Here is a 21,642-nt window from a genome sequence, read left to right as displayed (position 1 = left end):
ATTAAATCTAAGTAAACTAAACCTGTATGTACCTAACTCTAAAAAAAGAAACATCTAAAAATTAAATTTACTACTAATACTTATCTTCTAAACTAATGGAAAGAGAGCCCTTAAAACACACAAGCCCAATTCAGCCATGCCCTTGCTAAAAGATGATTCGCAGCTCCGATGAGAGATTGTGATATCAGATTAGTTTGCTAGATCTGTCTAGTATGATTGGACTGGCAGGTCTGCAGGTCGGGCTGGCCAGTCAACTGATCAGGCTTGACTGATTACAAATCAGCCAGCAGATCTACTAAGCGTCAAGCTGGCCTGATCGGCTGCAAGACTTGGGCTTGCTGATCAGGCAATCTGGTCTGGCACAAAACCTGATCAGCAAGCAGGTCTGACGCTGGTCAGATCTGGTTGCAGATCGACAAATCAGATTTGGTCTGCTCTGCCAGATCTGAGTGATAGATCTGGTCGGCAGATCTAGGCTGAATGCGGCTGGTCAGATCTAGGCTGGCCTGGTCAGTCGATCGGGTCGGCTGATCAGCCTGCAATTCAGGTTGGGCTAGGCTGCAGATCGGCTAGCCCGATCTGGTTGGCTGGTTGGGGTCATCTGGTCGGGCTGGCCTGGTCTTGCTGGCTAAGAGTGATAGATCTGGTCGACCTGAACAGATATTAGAAATCAGCTCCTTCCCCATTTTTTTTATTTTTTATTTTTCCTTTAACAAAATAAAAACTTAAACTACCATGCTGAAATGACTAATAAAAATAGATTAATCTATATGCAACAATTACGAAAATGAAAACATAAACTATATGCTTTCAGAATTTCATAAAATTAATCTTATATGCAGCAGAAATAAAATAATTACGAATATAAAGAAAAGGGGGAGAAGAGGCTTACCTTGGGTTAGAGCAGCCTTCCCTCTTTGATCGCACACGTCACGCAACACCTCCGATCCAAGAAAAGAAACTCCGCACCGGCGAGGAAGAGGAAGAGAAAGGAAGAAGAAAGAGGGGAGGAAAAAGAAGAACGGGAAGGGGTCCGGTTGAGAGAGAGAGAGAGAGAGAGAGAGAGAGAGAGAGAGAGAGAGAGAAGGCATGTTTTTTCAGTAGGGAGGATGCCCCCTCTCTCTTAACATTATTATTTATAATGTTAAGTCAGGTTCGGGGGGTTTAAGAAACTTTTCTAAACAAGTTCCCTAATTTTCAATAATTTCTCAAAACCACCTCTTTCAAAAATTATTTTCTAAAAACTTGTTAGTTAAACTAAACTTTTCTAAAAAACTCAAGTGGGTCAAAACTTGTTTATTATTTAGTTCTTTAATTGAAATCAAAAGTTAACCTACATGGCCATGCACAAATATCAGTTAAACATAGGTTTTTAATGCTCCTTTTATAAAAAAATCATGCATACAAACTGTATAAATTATGCATGATCACATATATATATATATATATATATATATATATATATATATATATATATATATATATATATATATATATATATGATGCAGCGAGAGATCGAAGTTTTGACGTTAATGTTGATCTTTCAACGCACGATCAGCCGTGCAGAAACAAATGACTTAAGGGAAAACGCTGAAGCAGAGGGGGGGTGGGGTGGGGGCGGGGGGGGGGGGGGGGGTTCGGATCAATCGATCCACCTTAATGGATTATTAAAAAAAATATAAAGAACTACAATGAATAATGACAAAAAACTAGAAAATGGAACTGGCGGCTGGAAAGAAAAGAAAGGCCAAAATGAAAAGGCTGTTGTAGCCGAACGTGTCAGAGAACCGAAGACTTCGAAAGATCAATCTCTCCCCCTACGTAACCCTAAAGCAGGGTATTAGTAGGGCACAAATGGATCTGGGTCTCGGATCCAGTCCCTGGACCCGAGAAAGCTTCACGCTGCTGATGGATCTGGGATGCTGTCGAAGTGCGGTGCCACTTCAGACCTTCGCTCGCCTGGAATAGGTGCGCACATCCCTGCATCGTGGTATCGGATTCGCGATCGGATCCATCATCTGGGTCCGATCGTCCATCCCATTGGTGCCGAGATCCCTGGCCACGCCCGGGTCACTCTGTATAGGCCCGGCCCGGTCCTGCTCTGCATCAATATCTATTTTGTAATGTATTTGTAAAACCTTTTTTGTTTTATTTTTATTCTTTTTGACTAGTCAACATAGAGTTAACTATATTTGAATTAGCTGTTGGAGCTAGTCCAATGGCTACAAATATAGCTGTTGGACTAGTTCCAATGACTCTTTTGAGCCTTCTCTAGGGTATATAAAAGGGGGTGAACCCTCTCATTCATTGTATGCTTTCTTGCATATTTGGTTATTAATAAATTAATATTTTTTACATTTGTGAGCCTTCTTGTGTGTGCTCTTTGTGGGTTTTGTGAGTGTGCCCTTAGAGGCCACTTTTGTGCGTGTCCATTTCAATCCTTGGACACTTTGTTCGTGATTGAAGGCCCTTGATTCATTACATATCTTTGGGAAGAAGACTGTAATTTAGGCCTGTACAAAAGTTGAATATAGAGCTCTAGCCAATACAGTTTCAGAAATGATGTGGATCATGAGTCTTTTAAATGCCTTTGGGTTATATAGTGATCAATCCATCATCTATTGCAATAAGGAAATTACTCTGGCACTCCTGTCCTATCTAGCATTTCATGACAGATTCAAGCACATCCATATAGATTTATTGCTTTTCTCGGAAAAAAAGGAAGAAGGGTGATAAAGGCCAAATTTGTTAATTCAGAGCATCAAGTTGCTGATATCTTTACTAAAGATCCCACCAGTGAAAGCTTTAATTATTTGGGTACATGATAATACGAGATTTAGGGAGTATTAACCAATGGCGTTTGTACAATAACACAGTCTAGTGTGTAATCACACTTAAGTGGCACTCTTATAAATATCCGAAGCAGTTGGGTGATGGCAGTTTTTAATTATCACAGGCAGTGGTATACTTGTAAATATCTTCAAATGTACAGGCTGTTTGTTACAAACCCTAAATAAGGTCAATACATAAACTGATTTTAGGGTGCTGCCTCACAGGTCAAGGCATTGGAGCTGAACTTCTCCTGTTAGGGATTCCTCTATTCTTCTATTTTCTTCCTCCTTGTTCTGCAAATAATTTTTACAAGGTTCATTGATTATCAATTCATAAGGACTGAGGTAAGGGAGCAAAATTGTTTATATTATTTTGTTTGTGTTGTAAATGATGGCAGTTGTGATTCTCCTCTTCTGTGTCTCTCCTTAAACCACTTCTAAATTCAAGCTACTGTGGTTGCGCGGCAGTATCATCCTTTACTGCTTGGTTGGTTTACATTTCATAACATAGCACTTGGTTACCATGTTGCTCTGATGTATGTGTCCAGTTTGTTCCAAGATGTGGTTCCCATGTTTATTGAGCGCAATGTATTTGCACTTATATTATGACTGTAAAAGGAGTATCAGTTTCACACAACTTATTTCATGTTGGACATAGACAATACATGTGAATTGTAGTATCTGGAAACAGCTTTTCCTTTCATAAAATTTATCGATTAAATGCCATGAGTTTTTTGTGGTTTTCTATGGGATTTACCCCTGTATTTTTCCTGGTGGTATTCTTTAGAAATAAATCATAATACATCCGGGTTGTCCTATTTTTATTCAGCACGCTTCACTATTTCAGCAAGGTGAAATCCGGTCTCTTGCTTCTCAAGGGGAAACCTCTTTGGCAGTAGCTGGACTAGTCTCAGCCTCAGTTGACAATTCTTTATCTGATGTCTACCATTCTCCTCCAAGGCCGTTGCCTTATGATGCTGATTCCAGATATTCTCGTTTACAGCGTGATGGTCTGGTATCAAGGCGTGAAAAAGTCTCTAGCCATTTTCATGATGAATCTGAGCCTCTTAGAAGTAGCAGTAGTAGTGGTGTGGAATCTATACCAGAGAAGAGGAATGGGGCAGAGAATGAAGGGCATTCAAAAATTGACCGCTCAGACTCTTCTGGTAATTACTTATTGGCAAAAGTTACAAATGGGGTAGCATATTTCTTTCCATCATCTGAAGATGAGGATGTATGCCCTACATGCCTCGAAGGTAAGTCTGTAGTGGGTGGATGGTAGTGCACGTTTGGGCTTATTTTTCATTTATTGGCCTGATCTGATGTTTGTATCTTGCGCATTGCCTCCAAACTTTGCTGTTGCAGGAAATTAGATACCTATAGGCTATATGTAGGTGGGAAGACATAAATCAAGATACTTATTAGTTTATAAATTAGGTAGATACCAAGGGGAGGCCTTCTTTAATTTGTTGATAACTTGATTTATTTGTTCAGATGTATTAGGGCCTGCATGGCTTTGCAGTCTGGTTTCTAAAAGGAAATGACGCAACCCTTTCAACTATTTCTTGCTATCAATCTTGTTATGAATTTTATATGAATTTTCCAGTCATAAACAACCTGTTTCTAATTCTCTTTGTCTAATTATAAGTGTTATTTTGATTAATGATACTCAACTTGTACAGTAAATTATTTCACTGCAGATGGCCAGACCAGCATCTTTGGCTCATGTATGTTTCCATCTTATGCAATAACATTTCTGGCATTGTGTGAGCATTAACTCCTGGATGCCTTATTCATGTGTGCCACTTGACTTTTGGTCGACACAAAAGAGCTGATGCCTGTGGTTTGGGTTTTTCTCTTTCAGTGACGCTATAGACCAAAACCCTGTTTCCTAGTTGAGAATTGATTCAATGTGAATAATTTTTAAACAAAATAATTTTGGTGGAGTATCTTCAAAATATCACAATAGATTGAAGTAAATGTCATCTAGTTAATATCTCTTAAGAATGCCATGAAACATGAGAAGGTTGCAGCATCTATGACTAGGGGTGGCCATCAGGCTGGGCCGGCCCGGCCTGATCTAGACCCTATTAGGGCCCGATATAATCTTTGGGCCACCAAAAGCCCAACCCGATAATAGTCGAGTCGGTCTCGGCCCAATATCATTTAGGCTTGGAATTGGATATTAAAAGTATATCTGAAACCCGCTGAATATTTATTGGATTGGGTCGGAGCAGGCCAGCACAACCTGAAAAACCCAAACTTTAGATGGAAACAATGGGTCTGGATGCTTATTTATATTGTGGGTGTAGGCCTCACTTTTTCTCCCTAGGCGATTGATTGGGACTAAATCTCATTCAGCAAGTGTTTACTTTTTTTCTTTTACACCTTAGGAAAAGAGAGCAAGACGTAAGTGTTAAAACGTGCTGATTCATATATAATTATATATATATATAGATTCATTTATGAGTGTATATGTATATATTATATATTTTTATAACTGTTTTATTATTGTAATCGGTTTTGCCCATGTAGGGGCATTTTGGTCATTTTCACTTATGTAATAGGTACTGCCCATTAGGGGCAGTTTTGTCTTTGTACAGTTTTTTTTTTAATTTTTTGGTCTCTTTTCTCTCTTGTATGAGGGTATATTGGACAAAGTCCAATATAGTCGTTGGGATCTCCCTTGTATTGCCTATATAAAGGGGTTAAAATCCCCTCTTGGGGGTTAATGCTTTCCTAATCATTCTATCTCAATAAAGATTACTATTTTTTATGTTTTATTTGTTCTTTTGTATATGCTCTTTGGTGCCTTTTATGATGTCATGTATTTTCTATTGATTGGCTTGCGTATTGTCCTTTTGGGAGAGCATTAATATGAAATTTCAATGTTTCCCATGCCATTCATGCTATAATGTGTGAAGGAGAGTTCAAAGCTCTCCATTATTTATAAAAAGGGCCTTCCTTTGAACCTACATTTTATCCTTTTTTTTCACCCATTAGGGCCTGACTCAGGCAAGGACCCAAGCCCGAGCCTGATCTCGGCCTGACTTTTTTCTGGTGGGGTCCTCAAAATGAGGCCTGAGCCTGACCCATGTCGGGCGTACCTGGCCCGTTGGCCACCCCCCTATCTGCGACTTCATGCATGTTGATACAAATACCCTTTGACTATCTACACCAAGTTATATTAATAAATCATTCACTATTTCATAGACTATGATTTGATTTAGCACTAATGGATCTCATACGCCTGTTCACTTTCTTTTGTTTGTTGGTGATAATCATAGGTTTAATTGGCTATATTTTGTATCGAAGTGTGAGGCATGGTTTTTAGTGTGAAACTTTGTTGGGGCATTCTGTTTTATCCCTTCTTTTGGGGAGCAAACTTTGGCATTAATGTTTGTTATGCCTTGCAGAATATACTTCTGAAGACCCTAAGATAGTGACACAATGCTCTCACCATTTCCACCTTGGTTGTATATATGAGTGGATGGAAAGGAATGATAACTGTCCTGTTTGTGGAAAGGTAATTACTTTTCCTTTACGTTTCACTTTCCTTGTTTTATTTTTTTCTTGATTCTTTATAAAGATATTTTAACATTTTTATATCCCAAATTTCTCATGGTGGTTAGTTTCTTTGAGTAAAGGCTGCTGCTGCATGTTCTTTGTAGTGATTTCATGACATTCGTGGGTAAATTGTCTTGCACACCTTCAAATGAAGAGGACAGATCTGTGAAGAGCTCAGTTATTAGGAATTACTTAAATAATAGATCTAAATTGGAAGAGCCCTGATTTTTTGGTCTCAAGCTATTTAGCAACTTAACTGAGTTGCATGTTCTTCAAGCCATTAAGATTGAGGTAGTTTGATGGTGATCTATGTTTCCAGGATGTAGGTTTAGGTTGTTTGCAAAGCCCTCCTTCCCACCCTTGGCCCTGCCAGAAGGAGCATACGAGAAAGAAGAAGAAGGAAAAGAAAGAGAGAGGCAGCACGGATGGGGGTTACCAATTACCCCTTTTATAATAAAAAAGAAAAAGGAAAAAAAATCTCAAATCCCTCCCATTCTTTTTTTATTTTCTTTCTCAATTTCATTTTTCCTCTTCTTATATTTAAAATGTCATATTCTCTTCTTTCATTAATATATATAGCTGTGTTCCAATACCCACATCTTTTGAATTTGCAGTGTCATTCCCTTCGTACTCATACCTGTACCTGCACACACCTATACTCGTGTGACTTGGTTATTATTAGTTTGGAGGATATAAAATACCTTGTTTCTTATTTTGAGCACATAGGGCACGCTTGGAAGCAAGAAAAACTCATAGGAAAAAAAATGCCTATGAGAAGTTTTGATATAATTTTTCTAAAATGAAAAGTTTTCACTTGTTTGGGTAGCATGAAAAAAATAAAATGAAAAAATCTTAAAAAAATGAGAGAGAAGAGGAGGGGGTGGTGGTGGAGCTTTTCTAGTGCGGTTTTACGGCGTGATGGTGGGTGCTGGTGAGATGGATGGTGGTGGTGGAAAATCATCGTGAGGTAGTGGTGGTGGATCTTCTCCGGTGCTGTTTTTTGGGATGTGGGTGATGGTGGGTGGTCATGGATGGTAGTGATTGATGGTGGGGAGGGAGGTTTTCTGAGAGGTGGGTGGTGGTGAGATGGATGGTGGTGGTGAAAATTCATCGTGGGTGGTGGGGATGGTGGAGCTTCTCCAACCCCATTTTTCGGGAGGTGGGTGATAGTGGTAGTGGTGAGATGGATGGTGATGATGGATAGTGAAAAGTCATCATGGAGAGGGCAGTTTTTTTCGAGAGGTGAGTGATGATGGGTAGTGGTGGTGGGTAGTGGTCGTGGTCTATGTAGTCAAAAGCCCCGACTAGGCACCGACTAATATGTCTAGTTGGTCTAGGCGTAAGTAAAATGCCTAGGCTTTGCAAATCCAGGTTGGGTACCTTAAAAGGTACCAATTTTGCCAACTAGGCACCGATTAAGGCACCTAGTCGACGACTAAGCTGCTTCTACCTAGGAATGAAGGTAGTTTAGACATTTATTATATATATATATATATATATATATATATATATATATATATATATATATATATATATATATATATATATATATATATATATATATATATATGTGTGTGTGTGTGTGTGTGTGTGTGCTACTTTGCTTTTGGGATTTTTTCTCTGAAACATTGAAAGCATACATAGTTAATTTTAATTGATTATGTTTTTATGTGTGTTTGTTTATGATGATTTTTTCTATAAAATCCTAAAAGCATGTTTAGTATTATGAATTATGTAATATGTTATTTATATATGTGTGTTATTGTGCTTCTGTGAAAGGTTGAACGCATATTTTGTTGATTATACTGAATATAGTATGAATAATTGAAATATATATATATATATATATATATATATATATTTGTGCATGTACAAATATATATATATATATATATATATATATATGTATATTCTGGTTATTTATATTAATATATTTTGTTAAAGAATTAAACAAATTTTTATATATATTTTGTGTACTTTTTTATATTTTAATTGGGGTACCAACTAGTCCCGCCTAACCCTCGACTAGTATTTTTAGGGGTCTACCGACTAGGCACCGCCTAGCGCTTTTGACTACATATGTGGTGGTGAGATCGATGGTGGCTGGTGGTGGTGGTTAGATGTGGTGAGATGGGTGGTGTGTAACGACCCCAACTCATCCCCTTAGAAAATGCGGATTTTTTTTTTTTAAAACAATGCGGAAAACTTCCCAGAGACCCGGGGTCCTCACAGTCCCAATTCCAACTGGATAGCCACAAACCACAAAAGAACTTGCAATTAACATCCATCACTAACCAATACCTTTATTCATGAATTAAGAACTGGTCTCAAAACAAAATGGTTGACTCAACAGAACGTAACGTAAACACTGGTGACAATAAGCAAATAACAAGAACACTAGACTGAAAGACCAAAATAAAGAGCCACGCTGTCCACAAAGGAAACTGTCAAAACTCATTGTGACTCCCTCGCCCTCGCAGTAGCTGTCGACTTCACTGATCACCTGTTCCTGCGAAAAACCAATGAAGTAGGGTGTCAGAATCGAAATCCTGAGCACAACTACTTCTTAATGAAACAAGTGAGATAACGAGTCAAGATGAGATATCATGCAACAATTGAGGGAAATGCATACAAGACAGTTTATAACATTTGAGAAATTTATTCAGGAAACAATCATAAATACTAAACACGCAGAGACAGTAAAGCAACAGCATGTACTATAACTTCACCATGCAACAAGAAATAAACATTCAACACTTACCATCATATAATGATTAAGGAAACCATTAAAGTATGCGTGCTCTAATGCATAACAGGAACATGCATGTCTTTGGTGCAATGCATGAATCATTTTATTATCTTCCATTTAAGTCTTTTATTTCCTTATGCATGCCCTATTAAATGCATACAACTTTAAGATTCTCTTTTTAATTACCGTTGCCCGCGGATACACCAAACGGGTACAAACCCCGAGGTTAAGTTAGGTTCCCAGGGTAGTTTAACACACAATTTATATTTTATTACTGGGTCCCAACTTAGCCCTCGACCGAATCACTTTCGGAACATTAGACCTTCACATCTAATGTCGGGGACACCCCACGCCCACAAGTGCCACTTCCTTGGTATCAAAACAACAGCTGTGTCAAACACACCACTCCCGGGTAAAGTGACGGACTCTCCCTAAAACCGTGGCCAGGAGAAGGAACCTCAATATCGGGTTCAGGGGACCAAAATTAAGCACACGGAGTTTTGTATCCTCAGAGTCTCCCCAAGACCGGATTTCTAAGATCCCCATTCTCCCGAGTTGGGTCTACGCCTGTTTCTCAACGAAAATGGGTCCACAAGTTGGATCCAAATGGATCCAACTGTGGATCCGCGAGTTCGCCATACATATCTCGCTTTATTACAAATGTTAATATTTTTTTTTTAAAAGCCCTAAACTATGCATCAATACCTATTTATGGGTCCGAGATCCGAAATATGGATCTTAGGTCCAAATTGCATGTTTCCCGAAAAATTTAAATGGCAAAACTTACGGTTTTTACATCCTTACCCCCTTAAAAGAATTTCGTCCCCGAAATTAGCACGTACCAAATAAAAGAGGGTAATGATGACGCATGTCTGACTCAGGCTCCCAAGTGCATTCATCTAGCCCATGATGCTGCCATCGCACCTTTACGAACGGAATCGTCCTACTGCGTAGTACCCTTTCCTGGCGTTCTACAATCTCTATCGGCTTCTCGTCCGTAGTTAAGTCAGGTTGTACCTCGATCGCCTCATAATGAATTACGTGTGAAGGGTCAGGTACGTACTTTCTCAACATCGAGACATGAAAAACATCGTGAATCTGCGAGAACTGAGGAGGAAGTGCTACCCGATATGCCGTCTCTCCGACACGTCCAAGGACTTCGAAAGGTCCGACGTACCTAGGACTCAACTTTCCTTTCTTTCCAAACCGGAAGATACTTTTCGTAGGCGAGATTCGAACAAACACGTGATCGCCTACTTCAAAACTGAGCTCTCTACGCCGCTGATCGGCATAACTCTTTTGCCTACTTTGAGCTGCAATCAACCTTTGCCGAATTAAACGCACCTGATCCGCATAGTGCTGGACGATTTCTGGAGACTCTACTGCTCTCACTCCAACCTCATCCCAACAAACCGGAGATCTACACGGTCGGCCATACAGTGCCTCATATGGAGCCATACCAATACTAGCATGAAAGCTATTGTTATATGAAAACTCTGCAAGCTTCATATCTTTGTCCCAATCACCTGCCCAATCCAAAGCACATGCTCTCAACATATCCTCGAGCGTTTGAATCGTCCGTTCTGACTGCCCGTATGTCTGTGGATGAAAAGCAGTACTAAACTTCAAGGTAGTGCCAAGGGCTTTCTGAAGCTGGCGCCAGAATCGAGATGTGAACCTCGGATCCCGATCTGACACTATCGAACGAGGCACTCCGTGAAGCCTAACAATCTCCTCTACGTAGAGTTCGGCCAAGCTCTCCAAGCTTTGACTAATCCTGATCGGAAGAAAATGAGCACTCTTTGTCAAACGATCCACAATCACCCATATGGCATCTTGTTGTCGTCGGGTCTTAGGCAGCCCTACGATGAAGTCCATTGAGATATCATCCCACTTCCATTCTGGAATCTCAAGAGGCTGCAAAAGTCCACCCGGTCTCTGGTGTTCAATCTTCACTTGCTGGCAAGTAAGACACCGAGATACGAACTCCGCGATGTCCCGTTTCATCCCATTCCACCAATAAGTCCTTTGAAGATCTTTGAACATCTTGGTGGAACCAGGGTGAACGGAATACTTCGACCTGTGAGCTTCACTCATCAACTCTTCCCGTAATGCTTTTGGAACCCACCATCGGTCTCCGAACATAATGGTTCCGCCCTCCTCCCGGCGAAACTGCGCTTCTGGCTTCTGAGCACTTTCGCACAACTTTTCGAAGTCCGGATCTTCTGATTGGAGTTCCTCAATTCGCTCTATGATCTCTGGTCGTGCCTGCATCCCGGCACAAAGGATGCGCTCGGAGTCGTCAGAAAAAGGTTGCCATCGTACGAACTCCTCGACCAGATTCCAACTGCGTCCAATCAAGCTAGCTGCTGTGACTGACGCCTTTCTACTAAGTGCATCAGCCACCACATTCGTCTTACCCGGATGGTAAGCGATGGAGAAGTCGTAATCCTTTAGGAATTCCAACCACCTACGTTGCCTCAAATTCAAGTCCCTCTGGGTGAAGATATATTTGAGGCTCTTGTGGTCAGACATGACCTCAAACGTTTCCCCATAAAGGTAGTGGCGCCAAATCTTCAGCGCGTACACTACTGCCGCTAACTCCAAGTTATGTGTGGGATAATTCTTCTCATGCACCTTTAGCTGTCGGGAAGCGTATGCTATGACCTTTCCATGCTGCATAAGAACGCAACCCAGTCCAGTCCCCGACGCATCACTGTATACCACAAAACCACCCGTACCGGAAGGCAATGTCAAAACCGGCGCTGTGGTAAACCTCTTCTTTAACTCTTGGAAACTGTCTTCGCAGCGAGAGGACCACTCGAACTTCACTCCTTTCTGCAACAACCGAGTCATCGGAGCCGCTATACGTGAGAAATCTTGAATGAAGCGACAATAATAACCCGCCAATCCCAAGAAACTCCTAATGTCTGTCACCGTCTTCGGCTGTTCCCATGACAAAACGGCTTCCACCTTGGTTGGATCAACCTCTACACCTCTCTCGGATATCACGTGACCAAGAAACATCACCCTATCGATCCAAAACTCACACTTTGAGAATTTAGCGTAAAGTTGGTGTTCTCTCAGTGTCTGCAGCACGAGTCGCAAATGCTCTCGGTGATCTTCCACACTCTCCGAATATATTAGAATGTCATCTATGAACACGATGACAAAAGAATCCAGCCACAACCTGAAAACCCGGTTCATCAGATCCATAAATGCCGCAGGGCATTTGTAAGTCCAAAGGACATCACTAGAAACTCATAATGCCCATATCTGGACCTGAACGCTGTCTTAGGAATATCTTCGGTTTTAATTCTCAGCTGATGATATCCCGAACGAAGATCGATTTTCGAGAACACCTTGGCCCTTCTCAACTGATCAAACAAATCATCGATCCTAGGCAAAGGGTACTTGTTCTTCACCGTTACTTGATTCAACATGCGGTAGTCAATACAAAGTCGCATTGAACCATCCTTCTTCTTAACAAAGAGGACCGGGGCACCCCAAGGGGATACACTCGGTCTAATAAATCCTTTGTCAAGAAGCTCCTGCAAACTGCTTTTTCAGTTCCCCTAGTTCAGCAGGTGCCATGCGATACGGAGGGCGAGAAACTGGTGCCGTACCAGGCACTAGCTCGATCGAGAACTCAATTTCTCGATGCGGAGGCAAACCCGGCAAATCCTCGGGAAAAACATCCTGGAATTCGCGGACAACATCTAACTGATCCAAGGACGTCGCCTGACTGTCTTGAGCAGAAACACTGGCCAAGAATACCATGCAACCCTTCTTATGGTACTTGGAGACCTTCAAAGCTGACACGATCCTCACCCCATCGGTCGGTCTCGTCGAATGACACAACACTGCAGACAATTTGGGGTGCTCCAAGATTACCTTCTTGCCCCGACACTGGAGGGTCGCATTATGCTTGGACAACCAGTCCATACCCAAGATGACATCATAAAATGTCATATCCAAAATGACCAAATCGGCGGACAACTCATGGCCTTCTATCACCACGCATACGGATGGAAAATACTTCCCGCAGGAAGAGGATGCACCCATAGGTGACATCACATCAAGAGCCCGAGGCTAGATGGAACTAAATCAAGCAACTTTGCAAATGAAGAAGAAATAAAGCTGTGTGTTGCACCCGAATCAAACATAACACGTGCAAAGTGTTCGGCGACTAAGAATATACCTTCGATCAGATCAGCCTGATCATCCTGGGAGGTTGCTGTCACTGCGTAGACCCGTCCATTGGTCTTGCGCTGACCCTGCTGCTGTTGACGCTTCTGCTGCTGAGGTTGCTGCGGCTGTCCACCCGGAACCGCAGGCTTGTTCGGACAGAAGGGGGCAATGTGCCCTGGCTGCTGGCACTGGTAGCAAACCCCCTTGAACGATGGGCAAAAACCTAGTGGATGATTCTTGCCGCACCTGCGACATGCCGGCTGGGCCTTCCCCTGTTGTCTCCGCGGCTGAGGTCGGCCCTGTTGCGCGGCTCGCTGTCGCCCGTCACGGGTCCGCTGCTTCTTCCCGTTCTGCACTCCCCCTCCTGTTGGAGGATTCTTCTTGGTCCCGCCTGAAGAACCCCCTCCGTTGCCACCCTTCTTCTGAAAGCCGCCTTTGGATCGTTCCCAGTCCTCGGTCAGTACGGTGGCTGACTCTATCGCCTCGGCCAGGGTAGAAGGACGACCCCCGAGCACACGAGTCCGTAACCCATCCTTCAGTCCACGCACGAATCTAGCCGCCCTTGCCTTCTCATTCTTGAAGAGGTTTGGGCTATACTTCTCAAGACTCCGGAACTTAGTAGTGTATTCCACGAGACTCATGGTTCACTGAGTCAAATCGAGGAACTTTTGTTGCATCTGCTCCTCGGCGTAAGGGGGAAAGTAGGCGTCCAGAAACTCTTCCTTGAACGTCTCCCAAGGAATCTCATCCCAATCGGCAAATTTCACCCTTCGCAGGGTGTCCCACCAGTTCTTGGCATCGCCCTTCAAGCGGTACGTGCCAAAGAGTGTCTTTCTTTCCTCAGGGACAAGTAAGACGTCAAACACCCTCTCAATCTCCTCGACCCATCTCTCGGCAGCCTCTGGGTCTGCCTTTCCTGAAAAGGAAGGCGGGTCCAACTTCAGAAACCGCTCGAACGAAACGGTGCCTGCGTTTGGAACAATATTGACCGGTGGGTCACGAGTCGCTGCCTGCGCGACTGCCTGTGCAGCCTGTGCCGCTTGAGCCGTTTGTGCAGCCTGTGCCGCCTGGAGGTTCTGGGCCGCTTGCAGCGCCTGCGCTGTCTGTGTCGCCTGAGCCGTCATAGTCTCCGTCAAGGTGTGGATGGCCTCCATCATGAAATCTCTTTGCTCCTGCCAGTTCGTGGGAGCAGCAGTAGAAGACGAAGCGCCTCTACGGGTATAGTGCGACATCTACAATGCACATCCTTTTACAAATTAGACTGTTATTCATACAATCCCCTTAGGGTTGAGCACGAACTATAATCGTTCCCGTAATCACACCAGACTTTTAAATTCACACCAAAGAACATGTAATTATAATTACTATAATCACACAGAACTTATATAAATTAAGTAAAAGTATTAAACAACCATACCAGTGAAGAAGACTACTCTGGAGGACGAGTCACAACTTGTTGACGCTTCAGGACAAGGCTCATATACCAATAATAAAAATTAAACACTCAAAGACGATAAAATTGCAAGTATTTGTGGTGGCTCTAATACCAAACCTGTAACGACCCCAACTCATCCCCTTAGAAAATGCAGAAATTTTCTTTTTTTTTTTTTAAAAACAATGCGGAAAACTTCCCAGAGACCCGGGGTCCTCACAGTCCCAATTCCAACTGGATAGCCACAAACCACAAAAGAACTTGCAATTAACATCCATCACTAACCAATACCTTTATTCATGAATTAAGAACTGGTCTCAAAACAAAATGTTTGACTCAACAGAACGTAACGTAAACACTGGTGACAATAAGCAAATAACAAGAACACTAGACTGAAAGACCAAAATAAAGAGCCACGCTGTCCACAAAGGAAACTGTCAAAACTCATTGTGACTCCCTCGCCCTCGCAGTAGCTGTCGACTTCACTGATCACCTGTTCCTGCGAAAAACCAATGAAGTAGGGTGTCAGAATCGAAATCCTGAGCACAGCTACTTCTTAATGAAACAAGTGAGATAACGAGTCAAGATGAGATATCATGCAACAATTGAGGGAAATGCATACAAGACAGTTTATAACATTTGAGAAATTTATTCAGGAAACAATCATAAATACTAAACACGCAGAGACAGTAAAGCAACAGCATGTACTATAACTTCACCATGCAACAAGAAATAAACATTCAACACTTACCATCATATAATGATTAAGGAAACCATTAAAGTATGCGTGCTCTAATGCATAACAGGAACATGCATGTCTTTGGTGCAATGCATGAATCATTTTATTATCTTCCATTTAAGTCTTTTATTTCCTTATGCATGCCCTATTAAATGCATACAACTTTAAGATTCTCTTTTTAATTACCGTTGCCCGCGGATACACCAAACGGGTACAAACCCCGAGGTTAAGTTAGGTTCCCAGGGTAGTTTAACACACAATTTATATTTTATTACTGGGTCCCAACTTAGCCCTCGACCGAATCACTTTCGGAACATTAGACCTCCACATCTAATGTCGGGGACACAAGGGACACCCCACGCCCACAAGTGCCACTTTATTGGTATCAAAACAACAGCTGTGTCAAACACACCACTCCCGGGTAAAGTGACGGACTCTCCCTAAAACCGTGGCCAGGAGAAGGAACCTCAATATCGGGTTCAGGGGACCAAAATTAAGCACACGGAGTTTTGTATATTCAGAGTCTCCCCAAGACCGGATTTCTAAGATCCCCATTCTCCAGATGAGTGATCCCAGAAGGTATATTACACTGTGCTTTATTATTACTTTTTTTTATTAAAAATTAATTTCTTAAGTTTTGCAAAGTCATATGCAAAAAGAAAGATAAAAGCTCGCATCTACCTCGCGAGAGCCATCACAGGACTCCGGCCTGTGGAAACATATAGAACAGTGCAATAAAGCTGAAATATTTATAAAGCATGATCTTTGAAATGCATTGAGATGAGTAAGGGAAAACCTTTCCACAGCTCGGGTTTACCAAACCCTCGATGATTCATTTTGATCACCGGAACACTAATGCAGGAATCACAATCATATGTAATGTAACAACACACCTCAAGTACATCAATGTGTAAACATGTTCCAACAGTCATGTAAACCACCTCAACTACTAACATAAAGAGAAATGAGACTGTAAGTACATAATTCATGCTCAAGATTTATCATGCATCACAAGATTAGAATTCTTAACTTTATCAATCACGTAACCAGGCCCTGTTTTCATATGCTAACAACCTATGTTACTAACATGGCATGGTTCCCAGCATAAGAGAAGTTTTGAAATTAGCAGCTCAGCCCAGCCGACCCTATCGGCTGGGTGTGACAGCATATACACAGGCCCAAAACAGGGGCTGTGTATGCTGTCCGGAAACGTACCAAAAAGGGAAGCCATATGCTAATATCCCTGTTTACATATATACATATATATACATATATATATGTATATATATATATATATATACAGACAGACCTATATATATATGTATGTGAAAAGACTGGACCCAGCCCAGCCAATCCCATTGGCTGGGTCTGGCAGCATATTCACAGGTCCAGTATGGACCTGTGTATGCTGTCAAAACGACAGCATATCCCATTTCGAAAACCACCATTGAATTACTTTATATATATCTCTTTTTTTTTTTTGAAAGAAACACGTCCCGCCCCAGCCGACCCTGTCGGCTGGGTCCAACAGCACGTACACAGGTCCAGTTTGGACCCGTGTATGCTGTCAAAAACAGCAGCACTACAGATTTCAAGGAACTGATTTTTTTTATTACGCATATACCTTTTTTTTTTTTTTTAAAACAACTAGGCCCAATCCCTTTTTGTCTCAGGTTTTCCTAAATGTCCAGCTGGTTAAGCTTTAACAGTTTCTAAGCAACGATCACAAATGCAATACATTATTTAATTTCTAAGACATATCAGAATTAAACAATGGATGAATTATCATCTCATTCTAACCATTCAAGTTCAAATAAAAGATGCCTATCCTCATAATAAATCTGATGCAAAACTTCATTAAACAATATCAGCTCATTCTAACCATTCAGGTTCAAATAAAAGATGCCTATCAACATAATAATTCTGATGCAAAACTTCATTAAACAATATCAACCCATTCTAACCATTCAAGTTAAAATAAAAATGCCTATTAGCTTGATAAATCTGATGCCAACTTCGTTAAACCATATCAACTCATTCTAACCATTCAAGTTAAAATAAAAATGCCTATCAGCTTGATAAATCTGATGCCAACTTCATTAAACCATATCAACTCATTCTAACCATTCAAGTTCAAATAAAAGAGGCCTATCAACATAATAATTCTGATGCAAAACTTCATTAAACAATATCAACTCATTCTAACCATTCAGGTTCAAATAAAAGATGCCTATCAACATAAAAATTCTGATGCAAAACTTCATTAAACAATATCAACCCATTCTAACCATTCAAGTTAAAATAAAAATGCCTATCAGCTTGATAAATCTGATGCCAACTTCGTTAAACCATATCAACTCATTCTAACCATTCAAGTTAAAATACAAATGTCTATCAGCTTGATAAATCTGATGCCAACTTCGTTAAACCATATCAACTCATTCTAACCATTCAAGTTAAAATAAAAATGCCTATCAGCTTGATAAATCTGATGCCAACTTCATTAAACCATATCAACTCATTCTAACCATTCAAGTTCAATTAAAAGATTTCGAACAAAAGACTCAGCTAAAACTGGGTCTAGCACCCAGCCAGACCCACCCAACCGACCCAGTTGGCTGGGTCTGGTACACAGCCCAACCGACTGCATACCTGGGCCCAAATCATGAAGGTAAAAGCTTATAGTTTTTTTTTTTCAAAACAACAAGAGCACAGAAGGTGCAAGGGAGTAACAGTGGAAACTGTTCTCCATGAGATTCCATCAATTGTTGCATGGAGATCCAATCTCCACCGATGCCCCATTAGAATCAAAAAGAGGTACCCGTACCTCGTTTCGCAAATCCGGATGATCGGAGGCAGCTTAACTAGAGAGAGATCGGCTGAGGTCGATCCCACCCCCACTATCGAGCTCCGGTTGAAGGGAAACAACGAGGAGGAGGAAGGACCGTCGCTTGCCAAGGGTGGTGCGCACGCCTGCCGCAGTTGGGGAGTTGCCGGTGGTGTGGCTCCAGCAACGTGCACTAAAACGAGGAGAGTGAGAGAGATTTGGGGCAAGAATAGAGAGGTAAAGGGGAAGGGGATACCAACCTGCCATTTTAAAGGAGGAAGCCTTCCGAATTTGGCGGAGGTCGTTCCCCTTTCGCCGGAGGCTGCGGCCCACCTTTCCCTTTTTCCCCTCACACGATAGGGGTTAGGGTTTTCTCTCAGCACCCTAACCCTCCCCCTTCTTACTTTCCCCTTTTCAGAAAAAATCGGGCAACCCCTTATCGGGTTACCCCCCCCCCCCCCCCTTTTCTTTTACTCGATACACAGGGGCGACCCGGGTCCGGACCCGGGACCCGGTAACCGACCCCGAGTTGGGTCTACGCCTGTTTCTCAACGAAAATGGGTCCACAAGTTGGATCCAAATGGATCCAACTGTGGATCCGCGAGTTCGCCATACATATCTCGCTTTATTACAAATGTTAATATATATATTTTTTTTAAAAGCCCTAAGCTATGCATCAATACCCATTTATGGGTCCGAGATCCGAAATATGGATCTTAGGTCCAAATTGCATGTTTCCCGAAAAATTTAAATGGCAAAACTTACGGTTTTTACATGGTGGGGAGTGAACCTCACCATTTTCTCTTGGTAGGAAACATTCCTCCACGTCCTCCCATGGAGGAATGTTTTCTATCAAAGTGTACCTTTTAGAAAAACTCTCTACGAGAGAAAATTTCTCTCGTATGGAAGGGTCGGAAAAATTGTAAGGATTTTTCATTTTGTATCACTTTTCCTACATCTTCCCCACTTTCAAACATGCCCATAAAGTAAACCGGAGTTGTAGGCAAGTTTACTAGGGGTCAAGATCTGGCAATCTTGTTTTTGAAATCAATTATAATTGAAAATGATGCTGTGTCTGTTCATTGACCCAATAAACATGATTCAACCCTTCTATCTTATCTTGGAGTCCAAAACTAAACCTATTAATGGAAGCCCCATAATATGAGTTATTTCTCTCTCTCTCTCTCTCATATGAAAAGACAAATTCTTTGTGATTATATCATCTGGAATTGTTGGGCATGCTTTGGCCTTGACTTCCTCCCTTTTGTCAGTTTCACAAATGAAAATGGAGATTGACAAATCACCCGTTGACTCGGGAAAGATAGACCTTCCAAAGAGAGAAGACTGCATATCCAGGAAAAGTCGAGATAAGCCTAACAGAACCAGAGTCAATTAACCTCTCAAAAAGAAATGAGAGAACATGGCTAGAGAACTTAAGCAAGCTCAGGATTTCCTGTTTGGATGGTGGGGGGAGAAAGGCTTGGTGCTTTGGGAAGGGAGGTTGTTTGTTGTTGTCTATGAGTATTCCATCTATTAGAAATGTTAGGACTTCATATTGTGAGATGCCGAAAGGCAACTTCAAATTATCACCTAATGCAGCATATATATACAAAGAGGAAAGAAATGGCACCAAACTTTCAGAAAGAGGGAATGGTCTTCAGTATTCAGATTTCACATGGTGTAACACTAGACTTGCTTACACTAAAAGATAAATAACATAACATCTATAAGACTAGATAACATGGGGTAGCACTATGGCACTGTCAGGCCTGTGATGTTGAATATTCTCATATGCAACCTTTCATTCATGCCTGTTGTGGGTAGGTTGCACTAACTCAGATAGCGTCATCACCAATCGGATGTGGAACATGAGTCGCCTCCCTCAGTCAAATTTATTCTAGGCAAAAAAATCTTAAAAATAGCCTGTTGATTATGCTTGCAGGTTGAAACTGTTAAACTCCTTAGAAAAGTGATATAACATTATGCTAGAGGATGTGTCACACACACACACAGACACACATGCAACATAAATCATACACGCACATGATTGTTCATGCATACAGACGCATTCAATGCATCCCAACAATGCGAAATTATGGATGTTTTTGAGTGCCTTATTCTAGTTATTTGACTGCATTTAGCCCCCACTTTACTGTAGTTCTCTTTCTTTGTTTCCCTTTCAGGAAATGGTTTTCAGTGAAAGCCCATGATCTATTCTTTGGTTGTTATCATTCACTATGAGAGTGTTTGGAAGCTGGAAAATATTTGTGCATAACTTGGTGAAGTATGCCCACGAGATCTAGGGATTAACTTTTTCTGTTTCTGAATTGTGCATGCCCTTGTAAGTAGTGCCCATATTTCACTTTTTTATTCCATTTACTGGTATAGTTTTAGCATATGAATTAATATATGAGGCTGCTTGTTGCCAGATGAGGAGATGGATATACATGTCCACTCCCTTTTGTGGTATATATAAGAAATCTCTTTTACATACAAATGATTTTACAGTGAGAACTCTGAATCTTCTATTGGTGCCAAGACCAGATGCTACTGTACATATTTTTCATATAATGGAGACATTTTCTATCACTCATATTTTGTTGGATGGCCAGAATGGCTATGTTCGCAACAAAAAGGAAAATGGATTTTGGACTGCAGGGGTTTGCGAAGAACTAAGTTCATGGGATTATTGTCCATTTGTGTGATGGCTTAACTGTCAGGATTAGTTGTACCATGAATATCGTTTGGAAGGTTGCCTGTCTATCGTTGATGCACAAACATGCAAAACTTGCATTGTCAGGAATTATCCATTTAGATCAACAGGATAGAAACTAGCATTTCCTTTTTCACTTCTCTCAATTGTGCTCATTTTATTACAACTTTATGATACAGTTCCATTTGGCAAAAGGGGACTTTGGGTCATTGGGATGTGATCTGGGTTGAGAATCCATAAGAAATGATCCAATTCTCGAGTCTGGGTGAGAACAAAGATCTTGAATGGCCATTTGTCAGAACAACTGAAAAGATAAAAAGTATCATCAATTTCTTCGTGCTTGTTCCAGTCTTCCAAGTTCAAAGTACCATTTAGAAATCATGGCAGGTTGAGGTATGTTTTTTTTGGGCAGATTCGTTACATTACCATATGAATAAGGTGAGCATCTGGTCTTTCAGTTCAATCCATACGCTCGCAAGGGTGCCTTTGGGGAGAAGGGATGGGGGGATGTAGGCCAAGGCAGCAATAGCTAGATCTCCCAGCCTGTTTCTTTCAAGGTATATCTCATTCCTTTCTCTCACAGATTCACATCC

The 21,642-nt window shown here is 41.4% G+C and overlaps 1 protein-coding gene across 1 annotated transcript in view; it reads left to right on the top strand.

Moving 5' to 3' along the window:
- Window positions 1-20,861, top strand: part of LOC149813067 (E3 ubiquitin-protein ligase At3g02290-like) — a 35,274-nt gene extending 14,413 nt beyond the window's left edge. Inside the window, exons 4-6 of the mRNA XM_089990877.1 lie at window positions 3,661-4,087; window positions 6,248-6,357; window positions 20,520-20,861. Coding sequence (XP_089847003.1) covers window positions 3,661-4,087; window positions 6,248-6,357; window positions 20,520-20,546 — 564 coding nt within the window. The 3' untranslated portion in view covers window positions 20,547-20,861. The remainder of the gene's footprint in view (window positions 1-3,660; window positions 4,088-6,247; window positions 6,358-20,519) is intronic.
- Window positions 20,862-21,642: the final 781 nt, after the last annotated feature.

This window comes from Nuphar pumila, chromosome 16 (assembly GCF_984573655.1).
Source record: "Nuphar pumila chromosome 16, dmNupPumi1.hap1.1, whole genome shotgun sequence".
NCBI classification, from domain to species: Eukaryota; Viridiplantae; Streptophyta; class Magnoliopsida; order Nymphaeales; family Nymphaeaceae; genus Nuphar; species Nuphar pumila.
This window is presented reverse-complemented; position numbering and strand designations above follow the sequence as displayed.